Genomic DNA, 18,490 nt, shown 5'->3' on the forward strand with positions numbered 1-18,490 from the left:
GAAAGAGGCCCAGTGGGCTGCATTTATAACATGTCTATTAAAATATTCTTTAAATGGTTCCTGAGGAAAAGAAGTTCTGGGCAGGGGTTCTTAAATATTTTTATGCCATGGATTGCCTTCTGGTGTAGACTATAATTCTTTCTGAGAATAATACTTTTATGTGCATGAAATAAAATATGTAAGATTACAATGGAAACCAATTACATCCAAACACAGATATCAAAATATGAAAAAGAAAGTTCTGATGTAGTAATATATGTGTTTATTAACAAATTAAATCACAGATCTAATGGTGGTTCTGTCAGAATGTAGAAGCAATGATGAATGTAAATGATATTTCGAGATTATACAACTGTTATGTGGTATGAAATGTCTGTTATTTCTATTAGTGAAAAAATCATGGTAGTGCTAAATACTACTGTGGTTTGTTGCCTACTTTCATATTAGAAGGAAATGATAAATTTCAGTTAGAAGTTAGTGAAAATAAACATGTAATTTCCTTTCCATTCAAGTTTACAAACCTCTGAATTCTAGCCTCAGGTTAAGTGCAGACTCCCAAAGGAGTTGGTTTATTCAAATCTGTTTATACAAATATATTCCTATTCACATCACACTGTAGAAAGATTTTAGTACTGAACTTAAAAAAACAAACAAAAAATCAGAAGAACTCTCTCTTCATTTAAGTGCAACACAAACACTCCTTGGAGGCCCCCCTTCCTTTGTACCCCCTTCTTCTGGGTGCACTGCTGACTGGGTGTGACTGCCTACAAGCAGCTGCGGAGGGCCTGGAAGCTGACCCTACCCTACCTGGGACTGGATGGAGTTCCTGCCCCTTCCATGGTAGAGGCCTGTTGAGAATGGGGTCACACATTTCTTTTGAACTGATGTCACCAGCAAGGGTATGGAGGGACCTCCCTCCAGTCTAGGTTAGAGCAAAGTTGAGGAGGAAAGAGTGGAAAAAGAGGGGGAATCACATTAGAGAAAGAGAACAGGAGGGGAAAGAGAATCCTAAAACTTTAGACTTGGAATGAAACCTTCAAAATCATCAGTTCAAACTCATACCCTATACTGCAACCCTCCGGGCGCCCGCCAGCCACAACGCTCCCGCCAGCCTGAAGGGCAGCTACTCTTAGCTTCACCTCTAGAAAGGATATGCATCCTTGTGAAGAAGCCCATTTCATTTTGTCCAGCTGGAATGGTCAGTAAGTTCCTCTTTTTTTTTTTTTTTTTGGCCACACTGCGCGGCTTGCGGGATCTTAGTTCCTTGACCAGGGATTGAACCCATGACTTCCATGAGTCCTAATCACTGGACCGCCAGGAAATTCCCAGTGAGTTCCTTCTTATGTTGAGCCTCTTCTCTCTAATGTTTTAGTCAGGGTTTTCTAGATTGCTCATTCACACTGCCCAAATTCTGATAGCCTCCTACTACTTTGTTTTTCACTGTGGAGGTTGACTTCATAAAAAAGTCAGTGGATCAGCAGAAGACTTTAATTTTAAGGTTGCTAGTTTGGCTGTGTTCATGAGCACTTTTAATTTTGAAACCAGAATTTCCAAGCAGGATAACTGGTCAACTGTAGAACCACTAATTGTGTGAATTTTCCATGGAAGGAAAACATACCTTAAGAGGTCTGTAAAGGATTAAATGTGGAATCTGAACTGCATGAAACTTACATCAAAGTACTCAGTTATGCTGATTTAAGAGAAATAGTTATTCTTGGTTTTCCTCCTCGTTCTACATGTGACTAGTTTTGCAGAGGAAATGTGCATTTTAAATGTGTTTCCTAATACTCTCAGTTATGTAATTAAGCTTTTCAGAAACATTAATGCAGTCAGGTGTATTAAGCAACAATTGAATTTGTTAAACTAAAATGCTTTTTAAAAAAGTTCTGCAAATTTATATTATTTGGGGCTTCCCTGGTGGCACAGTGGTTAAGAATCCGCCTGCCAGTGCAGGGGACGCGGATTCAAGCCCTGGTGCAGGAAGATCCCACATGCCGCGGAGCAACTAAGCCTGTGAGCCACAACTACTGAGCCCACGTGCCACAACTACTGAAGCCCGCGCGCCTAGAGCCCATGCTCTGCAGCAAGAGAAGCCACTGCAATGAGAAGCCTGCACACCACAACGAAGAGTAGCCCCTGCTCTCTGCACCTAGAGAAAGCCCGTGTGCAGCAATGAAGACCCAATGCAGCCAAAAATAAATATTTTTTTAAAAAGAGAAAAGACTCCAAATAAAATAAAAATTAAAAAAATTATTTATATATTAGACAGAATCTGTACTAACATAAGCACACATGAGAATGACTTCCTACTTTGAATTAGTAAATCTATCTTTAAAAACTGTGTGAGCAATGTGCATTTCCCCAAGTAACATCAAATAAGCATCAGCGTGTCTGTCAGATGGAAATTGTGCTGTCCTCCTTATTATCAAAACAAATAGCACGACATGCATACATATCAATCTCTCTTTCTTAGTAAATCGGTTTCAGAATTCTGAGTTGTTTGGTGCAGAGCAATAGTTGTATCTACAGTTGTGCTATAATACAAGAGTGAAAACAAAATAGTTGTTTTATTCAAGAAGCTAAGCCCTGGTTTAACATCTGCTTTTCATGCAATTAAAGAATATTTGACTGAACTAACAGAGTAAACCACACTCGGCAGTGTAGAGATATCAACAAATCTTGGTGATGGTAAATGAAGACCTTCTCCCCTCCCCAGTTAATTTCCTTTAAACTTTTCATACCTCCATGAATTTTGACGTGGCATTGAGCATACAGGTTTTGTGCTGTTCACCCTTGTATTCAAAGGGCACCATGACGAAGCCGATTGCTTCGGGGATGGCCAGGATAAAAGAAAGGATCCAGATGGAGACAATCTCAATGGCTGTGACCAAGGGAATCCCAATTCCCTGAACACGACTCCAGGAGGCAACTGCTCTGTACCTAAAAAAAAGGGGGTGATGGTACCAAGTGGTTAGGAAATTTTAAGTTTATTTCAATTAAATGAAAATTATAAATGCTGGAAAGATCCTTCCTTTGGCCAGTGACCAACCATTAGCTTTTTAGGAATTTTCTGTGAGTCCTGGTGTGAAAAACAAGTGGGGCTATTAAAAGTTCTACCCATTTGGAGTTCAACTGGCTGGCAGGCCTGAGTCTGAGATCTTCACTTGGGGCCCATCGAAATCTCCTGAGAATTTAGGATGTGGCAGCAGAGATGGGTGTGCTATGTTTATTAAGCTGGGGGGAAAATTGGATGATGGAAGGGGTAGTGAAAGCTGCTGGTACTTGTTATGGTAATGTCTTATTTCTGTTTCTATATTAAAAAAACTCGAAATATTATCTATGAAGTGGATCTAGATATCCTTAAGTGAATAGTGACCATAGATATTCCATTGTTTTCTCCCTTCCTCTACCCTCGAAATATGATCACAAGTGGGCTTGTACCAGGTGGCTGTTTTAGTAAATAAATATTTCTAATAATTATATTTGAAAATGTCAAAGAATAACTATATCTCTCCCATATGGCCCTGTGCTAGACTATATAAAACTGAGCTAAAGATAGCTTGGTTCCTAAACTTTAGGGTTTACAGTTTAATAGGAAAGAATGGTTCATACAGAAGCATAAGATATAAATATAACTGAACAATCATGCCAATCAAAGCACTAACTGGGGGACTTCCCTGGTGGCGCAGTGGTTAAGAATATGCCTGCCAATCCAGGGGATACCGGTTCGAGCCCTGGTCCGGGAGGATCCCACATGCCGCGGAGCGACTGAGCCCGTGCGCCACAACTACTGAGCCTGCGCTCTAGAGCCTGCGAGTCACAACTACTGAAGCCCGTGTGCCACAATTATTGAAGTCCATGCACCTAGAGCCCATGCTCTGCAACAGGAGAAGCCACCACAATGAGAAGCCCGCGCACCGCAAAGAAGAGTAGCCCCGGCTCACCGCAACTAGAGAAAGCTGGCGTGTAGCAACGAAGACCCAACGCAGCCAAAAATAAATAAATAAATAAATAAATGCATTAAAAAAAAAAAAGCACTAACTGGCATTAAGAAATTGTGTTTGCCTTATATTTTACCTTAATATTTTATGATAATAATCACATTTACATGTTAAGTCTAAAGAAACTTTGGTTTCAGAAACTATGCTCTTTGACATGAGATGATGGTCTGGTGCTGCTTTCAGACTTACTATTAAGAAGGGACCTGTGGTACAATATTTTTGTGACTTCATTCTTGAAATTTTTGCTGCTGTTGTAATGGAAAGGAAACATTTTCTTTTAATAGCTTTCATTAGATAGTGCCAGAAAAAGGCTGTAAAACAGACCAAGGCGTTGAGACAGGTGCACGTGGGTTTGCAGGCCAGGCAGCTTAATGGGAAAGATTAGTTAGCAGCACCAAGGCAAGATACAAGCTACCCATAGCCACCAAAATGAGCCCCTATTATTTATAGTTAGTGTTCTGTCTCAGTACAACTAAAACGTACACCTGTGAAAACACAACTCCTAGGAATTATGCTACCTGTTCTTCACTGTAGATTAGAAACTATAGTTTTGGTATGCACGATGATGCCACGTGGCATATATACAGCACACTTTGCTGGAGAAATGTTTTGCAAAAGATTTTTAGGATAAATAAGATTGGTGTACAATAAGAATCTCTGAAAAAGTCCAGATTAGTTCAGAATGGAATAAAATACAGCTATGCAAACAGACCAAGAAAATCCTTTTACAATGTAGCCAACACTGCATTTGAAAATTTATGGTTATTGCCAGTGGGATGAAGACTGCTATATATTCTGCTTTCTATTTCTGTTTACTTTTCTTTGCTGCCTTATTAGACTGGCAGCCTGATGTCCAGTAAAAGCTAAAAGGAACGGAGACAGAATGTCTATATCCCAAGGCTGTCCATGAGTTATATCTGTTTCTTCTCCCCTCCTCTTATCAGGAAAGGTGATGTAAATAAAACACTTTATCTCTTAAGAGAGAAAGCCAGATTTCTTAGGCAGGATTGGAGATAGAAGGTGGTTTAGTAAGAAAATGTGATCTACACGTTCTAATGATAAATATATTCACAGACCAGCTTCATTTTGTAATGTGCCCATGAGTTCCCAGAATATGACATATCTATAATCCAGTGTGAATTCAACATTTAAAAATAAATAGAAGTAATTTTTAGTGCCTAGTTGAGCAAATGATTCATAATCAGTCTGCTCCTTCATTAACCCACATGACTGAGAATTAGAATATTTCCCATTTGTAATCACACTGATCTTAATAACATCTCCATGAGATGAGAAAACAACCATAAGAGCGATTAGAAACACTCACGTGTGATGCTGGAGGTGCAGAAAGGTGTGGAAAATAAGAAATACTGGATGTTCCCAAAATGATTTCTATTTGGGTGATAATGACACAACAGATCATACACAATATGTTCTCCTTACTAGGTGTGATTATGAAGAGCCTGCCAACAAAAACTATTCCGGAAATAATCCCTCCTCTTTAAAATGCTTTCTTCACTTGGCATTGACCACATTCTGCTAGTTTTCCTCCCGCTGATGGGATTGGCCACTCCATCTCATCTCCTTGGCTAGATCATGCCCATGCCTCAGATTCTTAGTGTTGGATTTCTCCTTAGTCCTCGCACCTCTTTTCTTTTCTATCTACACCCTCTCTCTTTGTGATCTCATCTAGTCTCATGGCTTTAGTATCATTTAAACTCTCTATATGCTGATAATTAATTCTCAAATTTATAACTCTAGCCTAGAGCCTCACCTCTAACTCTAGATTTGTATATCCACCTGCCTACTTGAGGTTTCCACTCGGATATCTAATAGGCACTGAAACTCACCCAAACCAGACTCCTGGTCTTCTTCCTTGCCCCCTTCCTTGCCTTCTCTCTAGTCGTTACCATCTCAGGCCCAGAACTTTGAAGTTAGCCTTCCCTCCTCTTTTTCTCTTCCACCACACATCCAATTCTTTAGCAAACCTTGCAACCTCTTCCTTCAAAACGTATCCAGATGCAACCACTTCTCACCATCTCGCCAGTTACCACCTGCCTGGATTATTGTAATAGCTTCCTAACTGGTCTCCCTGTGTCCACTTCGCCCTCCTGCAGTTTGCCCTGAACACAGCAACCGGGGTGAGCCTGTTAAAATGTAAGCCAATCATGTAACCCCTCTGCTCAGATCCCCCAGTGGGCTCCCACCCCAGTGGGAATGCCTACAGGTGTCCTCAGAGCTGCCTCCTCACTTCCTTCAGATCTTTACGCAATGGTGTCTTTTCACAGAGGCCTTCCCTGAATACCCTATTTAAAACTGCCAGATTCCCCTCCAGATGTACCCTGTCCCACTCAGCCTGATTATTTTTCTCCATAGCACTTACTACTATGGGACCAATCAAATATGTTACTTATTTATTTTGTTTATGTTCTATGTCCACCTCTCCCTTTTGAATATAAGCTCCATAGGGCAGACATCTTGCATGTTGGTCACAAGACCTACAACGATAGGTGCTGAATAAATATCTGTTGAATTAAGAATATTTCTTTGTTCGTTTCCTTACCATGCATTTGTCTTTATTGGCCAAAGCCAATATACATTCCAAAGAGTTTCTTATTTTTCAAGCCAGCCCTGAATTAGGCAACAGATAAAGAGCTAATACTTTCAGAATCCTAGAACACAATAATTTAAAACCAAGCAGGACCTCTGGGCTGAAATTTCTCCCTTTGTGTTCTCTTTGGGAACCTGAGGAGGGGTGTGTCACCAAGTCCTCTGCCTGGTCTCCAGTGAATGTGGGGCGCCTGGGCCAGGGCTCTGGTCTGCCAAGTCCCAGGGGAGTCTTTTCCCATGACACCACCGTGAACTCTGTCATGTGACATGCCAAAATACAAGAATAAATTACATGTTTTGTTTATGTAAAGATGTTTGTTACTGTATGTGTCTATAAATAGATTTTTACATGTTTTCAAGGCTAGAGGCATTAAATGCATGTCTTTCAATCTTTAAGGTATGATCTGGGAAACTCATTAAACTGAAAATAAATATTATTGAATGTACTTTAAAACAGTGTAAAAGAAAACTTCAATTCAAAAGATCACTTCAGCAAAATCTATTTTCATTTCTTCTTATTCTTTGCCCATTTCTATTCTCATAAGTGTAGTTTGAATATAATTATATTATAATCTTGTCAGTTACAATTTTGTTTTTGGCTTTATTTGCTTTTCATGTTTCTACATAGGCATGGCATTTATTAATTTCAAGGCTACCCAGTATAACAAGATATTGATACAATTTACCTAAATCTTCCTCCTATGATCACATCATTTCTAGTGTTTCAAGGTTGTGAATAACATGCCTATAAATATGTTTGCACGTACAGATTTTTTTTTCTTTTTGAATGATTTTCCTGGGTTAATTATCTTGAGTGAGATTACTAAATCAAGGGAATGAAAAAGTAGCTTAAGTACCTTTAAAAAATGTTTCTCCTAAGTGCCTGTCAATGCTTGCCTTCATTAAAATTTATTTTTCTTCAGTTTTGCCACTTCCATAAGGTAAAGTGGCACTCATATCTTTATGTCTGCATATCTTTTTATTTTATTTTATTTTGCGGTACGCGGGCCTCTCACTGTTGTGGCCTCTCCTGTTGCGGAGCACAGCCTCCGGACGCGCAGGCTCAGCGGCCATGGCTCACGGGCCCAGCCACTCCACGGCATGTGGGATCTTCCCAGACCGGGGCACGAACCCGTGTCCCCTGCATCGGCAGGCGGACTCTCAACCACTGCGCCACCAGGGAAGCCCTGCACATCTTTAATTGAGAAAACGTGACCCTTTGTAATGTTTGTTTATGATTCGTGTCTCCTATGTGTTAGGCAGACCAATTGCCATACAGAGGTTTGGGAGCAAAATGCCAGCATGAAGAACTTTATAGAGAAGCCAGGTGAAGTGGATTAAAAGATAGCTGCAGGAAGGAAACCATAAACAAGACGAAAAGACAACCCTCAGAATGGGAGAAACTATCTGTAGACGAAGCAACTGACAAAGGATTAATCTCCCAAATATACAAATAGCTCATGAAGCTCAATATCAAAAAAACAAACAACCCAATCCAAAAGTGGGCAGAAGACCTAAATAGACATTTCTCCAAAGAAGATATACAGATTGCCAACAAACACATGAAAGGATGCTCAACATCACTAATCATTAGAGAAATGCAAGTCAAAACTACAATGAGATACCACCTCACACTGCTCAGAATGGCCATCATCACAAAACCTACAAACAGTAAATGCTGGAGAGGGTGTGGAGAAAAGGGAACCCTCTTGCACTGTTGGTAGGAATGTAAATTGATACAGCCACTATGGAGAACAGTATGGAGGTTCCTTAAAAAACTACAAATAGAACTACCATACGACCCAGCAATCCCACTACTGGGCATATACCCTGAGAAAACCATAATTCAAAAAGAGTCATGTACCACAGTGTTCATTGCAGCTCTATTTACAATAGCCAGGACATGGAAGCAACCTAAGTGTCCATCGACAGATGAATGGATAAAGAAGATGTGGCATATATATATACAATGGAATATTACTCAGCCATAAAAAGAAACGAAATTGAGATATTTGTAGTGAGGTGGATGGACCTAGAGTCTGTCCTACAGAGTCAAGTAAGTCAGAAAGAGAAAAACAAATACCGTATGCTAACACATATATATGGAATCTAAGAAGAAAAAAAAAAGGTCATGAAGAACCTAGGAGTAAGACGGGAATAAAGACACAAACCTACTAGAGCATGGACTTGAGGATATGGGGAGGGGGAAGGGTAAGCTGGGACAAAGTGAGAGAGTGGCATGGACATATATACACTACCAAATGTAAAATAGATAGCTAGTGGGAAGCAGCTGCATAGCACAGGGAGATCAGCTCGGTGCTTTGTGTCCACCTAGGGGGGTGGGTTAGGGAGGGTAGGAGGGAGATGCTAGAGGGAGGAGATTTGGGGATATATGTATATGTATAGCTGATTCACTTTGTTATGCAGCAGCAACTAACACAACATTGTAAAGCAATTATACTTCAATAAAGATGTTAAAAAAAATAAAAGATAGCTGCAGAGAATGAAATAATGCCATTTGCAGCAACATGGATGGACCTAGAGACTACTAAGTGAAGTAAGTCAGAGAAAGACAAATATCATATGATATCATTTATATGTGGAATCTAAAAAAAATGATACTAATGAATTTATTTACAAAACAGAGACAGACTCACAGACATAGAAAACATATTTATGGTTACCAAAGGGGAAAGGGGGGGAGGGGACAATTTAGGAGTTTGGGATTAGCAGATACAAACTACTATACATAAAGTATATAAACAACAAGGTCCTACTGTATAGCACAGGGAACTATATTCAATATCTTGTAATAACCTATAATGGAAAAGAATCTGAAAAAGAATATATATTTATATATGTATAACTGAATCACCTTGCTCTACACCAGAAACTAACACAACATTATAAATCAACTATACTTCAGCAACAAAAAAAGAAAAATTAATAATAATAAAAAAGAAAGATAGCTGCAGATATTTGGACATTTCTTCAGTTGGGTCCTTCATCTGGGCTGGCCTGTGGCTCCTTTGACCAGCTGGGCACAGCTGGAACGATGCTTTGTCAGTTTCATGCCTGGCCTCTGAATGGAGCAGCAGGTTCCACCCTGGAGCCCTGAGCCCGCTGGAGGGGTGTTGGACAGCCCTGGACTTCATGGAGAGGGAGATGGGCTCCGCTGAGCTCAAGTGTCCAGCTGTTCTTGCCAAGGGGCCAGTCATGTGAGTCTTGGACCCATGAAGCAAGCTCAGTGGCCAACTGAAATCCACCGTGAGACCGCAGTCGAAGTAACAAGGAGCGGAAGAACCGCCCAAATCCCTGACCCACAACATGGTCAGATAATAAGTAAATGGTGGTTGTTCTAAACCACTAAGTTTGGGGGTAGTTTGTTATCAAGGAAAAATGAGGTAGCAAGATTAACCAGTCACCTGATCTTGACAATAGAAATAAAAGAACGAATAACTATGTGCGACAGGGAACAGACCCCCAAATGAGATCCCAAGTTGCCCTACACCCAGCGTGAAAGGAAAATCATAGCACCAGGAGAATAAGGAGAAACCAAGCCCGAGTCTAAGTAAAAATGAAGTTTTTTAGAAAATCACTTCCATGCTTTCTTGAGTTAGGATAAACCTTTGAGAAGATCATAGAGACCACTAAGCAATTACTTGAAATGAGGAATGAAGAACTGGCTTTGAGTTTGAGGCAAATCAAAGTGCGTTAGTAATGGATCCTTACAACTTTCCCAGGTATCTAATTACACATCATCTGGAGTAGTTGTTAAGAGTTATATCTTTTTTACAGCCTCTTTCCCTAGGCAACTTTTAAGTACAATCTGGAACTGTACCCAGACCTTTTTTACTGGTCTGACCCCCATCATTTTCTGCTTTAAACATGACTGTTAACCTTACAAGGAATAGCATTGAATTCCTCTTCCCAATCCCTGCCGCTTCTTTTTCTCCCCCTGAAACAAACTCAGAGTAACTTGTAAAGCTTGTCACTTATGGCAGGTAAGAATACCTATTTGCACTATTGGTAATGGCTGGTTATTCTTGTTTTGTTGGGAAAAATTCATTCATTTTAGAAGTATACTGCTTTAGCATTAGACAAAACTATTTCACTGCTAAAGCTTGGATAGAGGTCAAAATTTGTTTCTAAATTTCCCCAGTCTTTTTCTAAAATTCCTGTTTTATCTTATTCTTAAGTAACTAATGATGTGAAATAAAAATAAATAATAGATTTGAGGAAGAATTAGTGAAAAGCTTTAATAAGACAAGTCCATAGTTGAAATGAACAATGGGAAGTCATCCCATTCTGGTACAAGGGATGCCTTGTAACCTTATTCAGATTAAAAGCCTGGAGTAAGGAAGCTAGACTTTTTCTTTGATCCTAAAGTATTAGTATTCACTGAGCAATCAATGAAGTAATGGAGAAATTGTATAAAACTTGGATGAATAGTTATGTTCATTATTTTCCCTCAAAAACAACAACTCTGAAATGAGACGTAATCATCATATTTAAAAAACAAAACCAAAGAAATCACGGGAACTCTTCCTGGGCCGTAATTTGATTCAGCTCATAGAATGAAAGCAGGGATTCCCAAGTTGCAAATTGATTCATAACAGGTTCCAATTTCCCTCTTTTTACTCCTTGTTTTTTTGTTTTTTTAAATAAAGGCATTTTCTTATTTTTAGAAGAATATAATGCAACTGAATCAAGATTGAAAGCAAATTGTATCTTACCTTCAGAAATCAAGTGTGAATGATTCATTCTCTAGTGTGAAAGCTTTTGAAATAGAAATGTCAAAATAGATTCCCTACATACCGGTCCCAAAGTTGAGAGTCAGTACCAAATGAAATGTAAAAATAATAAAGAAAGGACCCAGGGAACAAAGGACGGTGAGTTGATTACCCAGAAAAAACCTCCTGGATTCAGGCAGATTTTTGCGAAAGTGGAATTTTAAAACAGTTCTTCTCGTTGATCTAAAACTGAGGTTAAGTCTTAATGAAATAAATGCTTGACATTCTTTTTTCTTTCTTTCTTTTTTCAAACCAAGAACATTTCATGTGCTACATAACTGACAGCTTGTGATTGAACAGTGAGTTAATTTTTCTCCATGCATGAGGTAGGGGAGGACATGGTGTGGGTGAGGTATTCCTACACCAGAAACAGGAATCTATGACCTAATCCCTCCATTTCCCCATCCCATCATCTCCCACCACCCCCTTCTCCCTGCCTAAAGGTAGGGTTTACACTGGGGAGATTGAAGCTCAGGAAAATCATCCTCTGAGGTTCCCCCAAGGGAGAAAGAGGCAGCAGAACAAGGTGAGCTAGAGAAGGAATGGAGGATGTTGATGATTTAGCTGGCTGGGGAATCCAACTGCCTGAACACTTCCCTGTGCACTTCTTTCTCCCTGGTTCCCAGGTCATTGTCTTCACAACCATGGAAACTCCTAAAGAACAGCAGCCGGGCCTGATTCTTCATGTCTGTACCTCATACCCTTCTTGCCAAGTCTCTCTGTTGAACTATATTATGAATTATGCTTCTCAATCTAGGGATAATTCATGATACAGTATATCACTGAGGAATAAGTGCCCTAAAGTATTTTTCAATCAAGAAAAAAATTTATTAAATAGATTCATACGAACTACAAAAGGGACCACTATACCATGGCACATAACACTACTCAGAGCATACACTCTAATTTTTGTAACAAGAAAATATATTGCAGGGATGAAAAGTTGCCTATATTTCTTATCAAACCAAGCAAATTCTTTCCTCTCCTTGGCCTCTCTTTTCATCAATGCCTCTCTTCTCAGAAGATTATACCCAGCTGCCTTAAAAAAGGTTTTACTATTTATAGGAGCCAAGCATCTTCCTTGTGTTCCTTCTCCTGTTTTTCATTCTTGTTTGTCATGGGCTGTTCTTGTCTGGGTTTGGTTAGATGTTTCCTCGGAGGTGCAGTTTTCTTAGAACACTGAGTGACCCTTTCCTAAAACTCGTTATCATCCTATTTTTACCTAAACTTTGGGACAAAGTTTAATTTTTTAAATAAAATGCTGTTTTCCCAGATTTGATGGTGCTTTTGTAAAGGCAAGAGTAGGCATGGAAGTAACTCTGAGCTGGGCATGTACCTGTATTTCTCCACACACACACAGGCCTACATATGCTTACGTTTTAGAGCTACCCAGTCATAGGAAATTAGTGTTAATTTAAAATAAAGGTCATAGGAATGAGCTGGGCAGATGAGAAAAATAAAATGTAGGGAATAGCATGAAGTAAATAAGGAAAATGGGTCACAGAAAATAAAATAAACTTTCATAAGTTTTTTTCTGCTTGCAGAAGAATGTTACATCTGTTACTCTATCCCTTGACATAACTAATACTAATATTTATCATATTCCTTTCAAGGAATTTTATATTCATATACTTATACATATAAATTGCATTTAACATCCCTATCCATTTCCCTAATACAAGGCTGCTTTCAACTTTTTCTTTAAATGATCTTGTAAAGCATGGGTTCACAACCCCTGGGCCACGGATGGGTACCAGCCCGTGGCCAATTAGGAAGAGGGCTGCACAGCAGGAGGTGAGTGGCGGGTGAGCGAGAAAAGCTTCATCTGTATTTACAGCCGCTCCCCATCGCTCGTATTACTGCCTGAGCTCCACCTCCTGTCAGGTCAGCTGTGGCATTAGATTCTCATAGGAGTGCAAACCCTGCTGTGAACTGTGCATGTGAGGGATCTAGGTTGCACACTCCTTATGAGGATCTAATGCCTGATGATCTGAGGTGGAGCTGAGGGGGTGATGCTAGCGCTGGGGAGCAGCTGCAAATACAGATTATCATTAGCAGAGAGGTTTGACTGCACAGAGATCAATTGCTTGCAGACTCATATCAAAACCCTATCAGTGAGTGGCAAGTGAAAACAAGCCCAGGGCTTCCACTGATTCTGCATTATGGTGAGTTGTATAATTATTTCATTATATATTATAATGTAATAATAATAGAAATAAAATGCACAATAAATGTAATGCGCTTGAATCATCCCGAAACCAAATCCCCCCCACCCCGCCTCAGTCCATGGAAAAGTTGTCTTCCATGAAACCGGTCCCCGGTGCCAAAAAGGTTGGGGACTGCTGTTGTAAGGAACATCTTTGTACCTGACTTCTTTGTTCAAATTTTGGATCATTTCCATAGAATTGATCGTAAAAACTGTAATTACGGGGTCAGAAGGCAAAAACATTTGTAGGACTTTAGTTTCTGGAAGGGCTGTTCAATTCCCTACTACTGCCAGATTTTGAGAAACATGCTTTTTAATGAGAATTTCTTTGATAATATGAACATGATTCATATGTTAGTCATTTTAGTTTCTTCTTTGATGATTTTTATACTCATGCCCTTTTTATATGGAAGTAGTAAGATTTTAATTACTATTTGTATGGCTTCTTTAAATACCAAGAATATTAACATGTAGTTTTGCTGCAAATATTTTCCCTGGATTATTGCTTTATTTATTTGTTTTTTAATTTTATGAATGTTTGATATTCATGTTTTAAAATTTTATGTCCTGAAATGCATTTATAGTTTTATTCAGATTTTCTACCATCCACTTTAGGTTCAAAATGTCTTCCTTTTCTAGAGATCAAAAAGATATTGGTTTATTTTCTTCTATTGCTCTATGGTTTGAGTTTTTGCATGCTTGTGCATAGTGGTTAAGAACACATACTACTTTTGATTATGGCTCCAAAACTTAGTAGCCAATTGGCCTTGATTAAGCCCTTTCGACCTCGGCTTCCTCATCTGTAAAATGGGGATAATTATAGCACCATCACAGGTGTTGTTATAAGGATTAAATAAAATAATTTCTGGAAAGTATTTTTAACAGGGCCTGGTACATACTAATACTCAATAAATGGTAATAATTATAAATATTATTACTGATATATAGTACAAAATAAGACTTTAACATGTTTTTTCCCCCAGATGGTACATAGCACTGTTTATTGATGAATCTTTCCTTTCCCCACTAAAGTGATTTCAGCCTATAATATGTTCTTGTACACTCTGACACCTGTTTCTGTTTTTCCCATTGATTTGCCAATGTGTTTATGTGTGTGTACCACATTGTTTCAAAACTGTAGCTTTATAACATTTAAGAATATCATATAGGAAGAATATGTGTATAGGAAACGTAATTCTTTTAAAAATTGTCATGATCATTTTCTTATTTCTTTTCCCCATATGGGTTTTAGAGTTATATTATAATTTAAAATTTTAATTGGATATTATAATGAAAATACCTAGCTACATCTCTAAATATACAACTCGATAAATACAGGTAGGAAAAATTTTTCATGTATTAGTAATGTAATAGATATAATTTAATGACTTTAATTTTTAGATAATACAATACTTTAGTTACAAGACAAAATGATATTATTGGGGTGCTAGGAGTGGGAACAACAGAATGAGAATTCATTAGTGAATAAAGTCCAGATTATAAATGCTTGCTCAATTTTTTAGGACATGGTCACAGTAGCGTAATCTATTATCTGTCAAGTGAAAGTGATACAGTGGCCATCTATTGTATGTAAATATTTTTATGCAGCAGCCCTTAACATCTGATATGATGCAGAAGAAACCTATGTAGACCTCAGGTTTTCCTGGGAATCACTGTGAATCCTACTAATAGGTGATGAAATTATTTCTGATCTTTGTGTTTACCACTGCAGTGGTAGCATTTTTGTCAATAGCATTACTGCAATTTAAACTACTAATGGAATTTTTTGGTTTTAATTTCAGCAATAAATTTATTTTTAATAACACTACTAAACCTTTTGTTTAGTGTTTCACAATTATTATAACCATAAATTTATAACAAGGATACCATTATAATTTTCTACTACCAATGGAATGAGTATTTTTATGTTTTAACAGTAACACTTTTGGTCCTGAAAATTAATTGTTAATGATAAATAATGAATATCTGTAAACACTAAAATGTTCTTTAAGAAAGTGGGACTTTTATTTCTATTTTGATGGGACTTAGGTGCTCTGATAAAGTGATTGTCAGAGTGTGAAAGGAAAAATGAAAACCTCTTCTAAATTGTAGGTAAACCACCTAAATAAGACATTAAACAGCATTTGCAAAGGATTATTTTCAATATAGAAAAGCACCACAAAACGTGTTATAGAGTTCCTAACTTCATTTTTTATAATTCCTGCTATGAAAATTAGAAGGTATAGAAAATACCTTCTAGAAGTTCATGGAATTCAGAAGGACTTCTTTCTTGACGCCTTGACATCCATGTTTGAGAAGAATTCTGGAAAGACTCTGAGATACTTGATGGTTTTTTTCAGAGTTGGATCAAGGGGTGCTTCTGTTGTCCTCTTTTTAAAAATTAGGAAGCATTTCAGGTATTCAGAAAAGCATAGATTAGAACATAATTCTGAGTACTCACCACTCAGTTCAACTAATCAAGCATTAGAAACACAATTGAACAGTATCTTCTTTTTTCTAATGAGAAATCTACCATTGAAAATACAGAATGTGGATGTCCTAGAATTTCCTTTTCCAACATTCATTCCATCTAACATGTTCCTTTTTCCTTCGTTGCCATAAGGATGTCAAATGGATATAGTTGGTGAAATGCTCTCGGTACAAGTTGCCTGAACCAAAGATGGCTGGTAATCAACAACTGTGGAAAGCAATTCTAAACAGTAGAGCAAGATCGCTAGTATTTTCATTGCTGGGAACTAATGAACAACTGTCTTGAACACCAATTCTCAAGGCTCCTCGAGTTCTCTTCTTTCTGACAAAACTGCTTTTCTCAACCCAACAACAGAGTAAAGGGAAAGAACCACGTTACCTGTCAACGCTGAGAGCGCAGAGATTGAGGACGGTGATCCCCACTGAGGACTTCTGCAAAAAGGGGAACAACTTGCAGAGAAATACGCCAAAGTCATTGTGATCAAAAGGCCAGCGCCCAGCCAGCAGCTGAAAAAAGGAAAGAGCATGGTAAGAAATGGCAGAGCCAGCATAGGATACGCGGACACTTATATTTCTAATTAGGCTTCCAAACTTCTAAATTGTATCGTTCACTATGCTTTTCAGTTAGTGTGGTAGCAATAGACTATGATCATCTTTTTTTTTCCATATTTTAAAGCCTCAGCAATTTTTAAAATCCTGAACAATGTGAAGAGTGGTAAATATCATAACAAGAGATGAGACTTTGATCTTATAGGAAGTAGTCGTGCCGCCTGATTTTCAAAGAGGAGCAAAATTTGGGGGTTTGGATGACGGCTTAACTGAGAAGCGGGCAGTCATCTCTGATCAAGTCTTACTAAATCATGAGTGAAATGAATCATTTTCAGCTAGTGGCATTGGGAGATTATATTATCTCCTGAGAAGCAGCCAAAGCTCTGAATAAGATGTTCTGGAGAATACTGGGAAAGTGAAGTGGTTTAGAATGCACTGGCCTTGCCAGCTGGTTAACAGCTAAAGCCACTTGAAACTCACCTTTTCCTCCATGCTTAACTTGCTGCCCTGCTTCAGCAGGTGTGACACCAGTGGCCTATCTTTATTTAGGCTCAGATTTTCCTCTATCATACAAGAAAATGTGGTTACTGTGACCCGTTTGTAGCATTCGCAGGGACATCTATTCTTCCATGTTGACAATTTGAAATTTTTGCTCCAGGGAGAGGGTGATGACCCTCTAGTGGCTGTGGTGAGTAGCAGGAACATAAATCCTCTGTGAATTGCTGATATCTAATTAGAGATATCTAATTAGGTATCGTACTAGAAGCATGGCCTTAAATAATAGCTCAGCTACCTAAAAGGAGGAAGCCTCTGCTGAATATCTATGATGCCTTTTCACGAGTAAAAATGGTATTGATGTCCTTTCTTATGTTTGCTTAGTGACTCAGAATTTAAACGTACTCCACTCAATAGGAGATAATACTGTACTAACTTGACAAACTTCTTTTTTTTGCAGAGTACCTATCGCCATAGTAACTCTAAGTTGACCTTCCAATTTCGTTCTACTATTTCTAAAAGAGTAGGTTTAATTTCATGGTTGGCGTGGTCATTCATATAAGTCCATGGAAAGAGGATAGGAAACTATTACCCGAGAAATACAAAATCAGAACTAATGCATTTTGTGAGTTTAGTAACATAGGGCTATCTATAATTCTATTTTTTATGGCTAAGATCCTGTTTGATTTAATTTCTGATGTTCTCTCTTTTTGGTTTTCAAACATATTTCCCTTCTTCTGAGTAGTTTTCTAAAAGACCTTTTCCTTCAATCCAGCCCTACTGCTGGTCTCTTCTTCCTCTCACTCTAACTGGTCTTGGTTGGTGTCTTCTCAGAATTTCCATAAATACCTTTGTCCAAAGACAAGCAGTAGGCTCTTCACAGAAATACTGCCCTAAACTCTGACAGTTCTCACGAAGCTAAAAAATAATTATACCATTGCTGATTGCTAGTTATGAATGCCTGATGCAAGTAAACACATAAAACATTATTTCTGAGATGAATCACCCCCTAAAAAGAAAACCTGAAAATTACTTTTTACACAGTGGGAGTTTAGTATTTTGTCCCAGAACTGTAATTCTCCACTAAAGACTAGAGAGATGTAATTAAAATGGGTAAGGATTGTTATAAGTTTTGGAACAGTTGAATTGTTATGGTTGGTTCATTCCCAGAGACAGACGATCCTGAAATCTACGTGGATGGATTTCCCAATTCACACATCCAACAATGAGGGAGAAGAAAAGAATGTTTCTGGCTTAACAGGGGAGACTCTGAAATCCTGTGCAGGTCTAAGTAACAAGTGCTAAGAAAAATGATCTGGGAGAACCCACAACAGAGCATGTATTGT

The 18,490-nt window shown here is 38.4% G+C and overlaps 1 protein-coding gene and 1 long non-coding RNA gene across 2 annotated transcripts in view; one reads left to right on the forward strand and one right to left on the reverse strand.

Moving 5' to 3' along the window:
* LOC115864463 (uncharacterized) overlaps nucleotides 1–16,595 on the forward strand; it is a 91,032-nt gene extending 74,437 nt beyond the window's left edge. Inside the window, exon 3 of the long non-coding RNA XR_004043962.2 lies at nucleotides 16,456–16,595. This is a non-coding gene — a long non-coding RNA (uncharacterized lncRNA). The remainder of the gene's footprint in view (nucleotides 1–16,455) is intronic.
* Nucleotides 1–18,490, reverse strand: part of EDNRA (endothelin receptor type A) — a 56,537-nt gene that overhangs the window by 11,564 nt on the left and 26,483 nt on the right. The window contains exons 2-3 of the mRNA XM_030878168.3: nucleotides 16,480–16,607; nucleotides 2,742–2,940 (exon numbers count right to left, since the gene is read on the reverse strand). Of these exons, the coding sequence (XP_030734028.1) occupies nucleotides 2,742–2,940; nucleotides 16,480–16,607 (327 nt within the window). The remainder of the gene's footprint in view (nucleotides 1–2,741; nucleotides 2,941–16,479; nucleotides 16,608–18,490) is intronic.

This window comes from Globicephala melas, chromosome 5 (assembly GCF_963455315.2).
Source record: "Globicephala melas chromosome 5, mGloMel1.2, whole genome shotgun sequence".
Lineage (NCBI taxonomy): Eukaryota > Metazoa > Chordata > Mammalia > Artiodactyla > Delphinidae > Globicephala > Globicephala melas.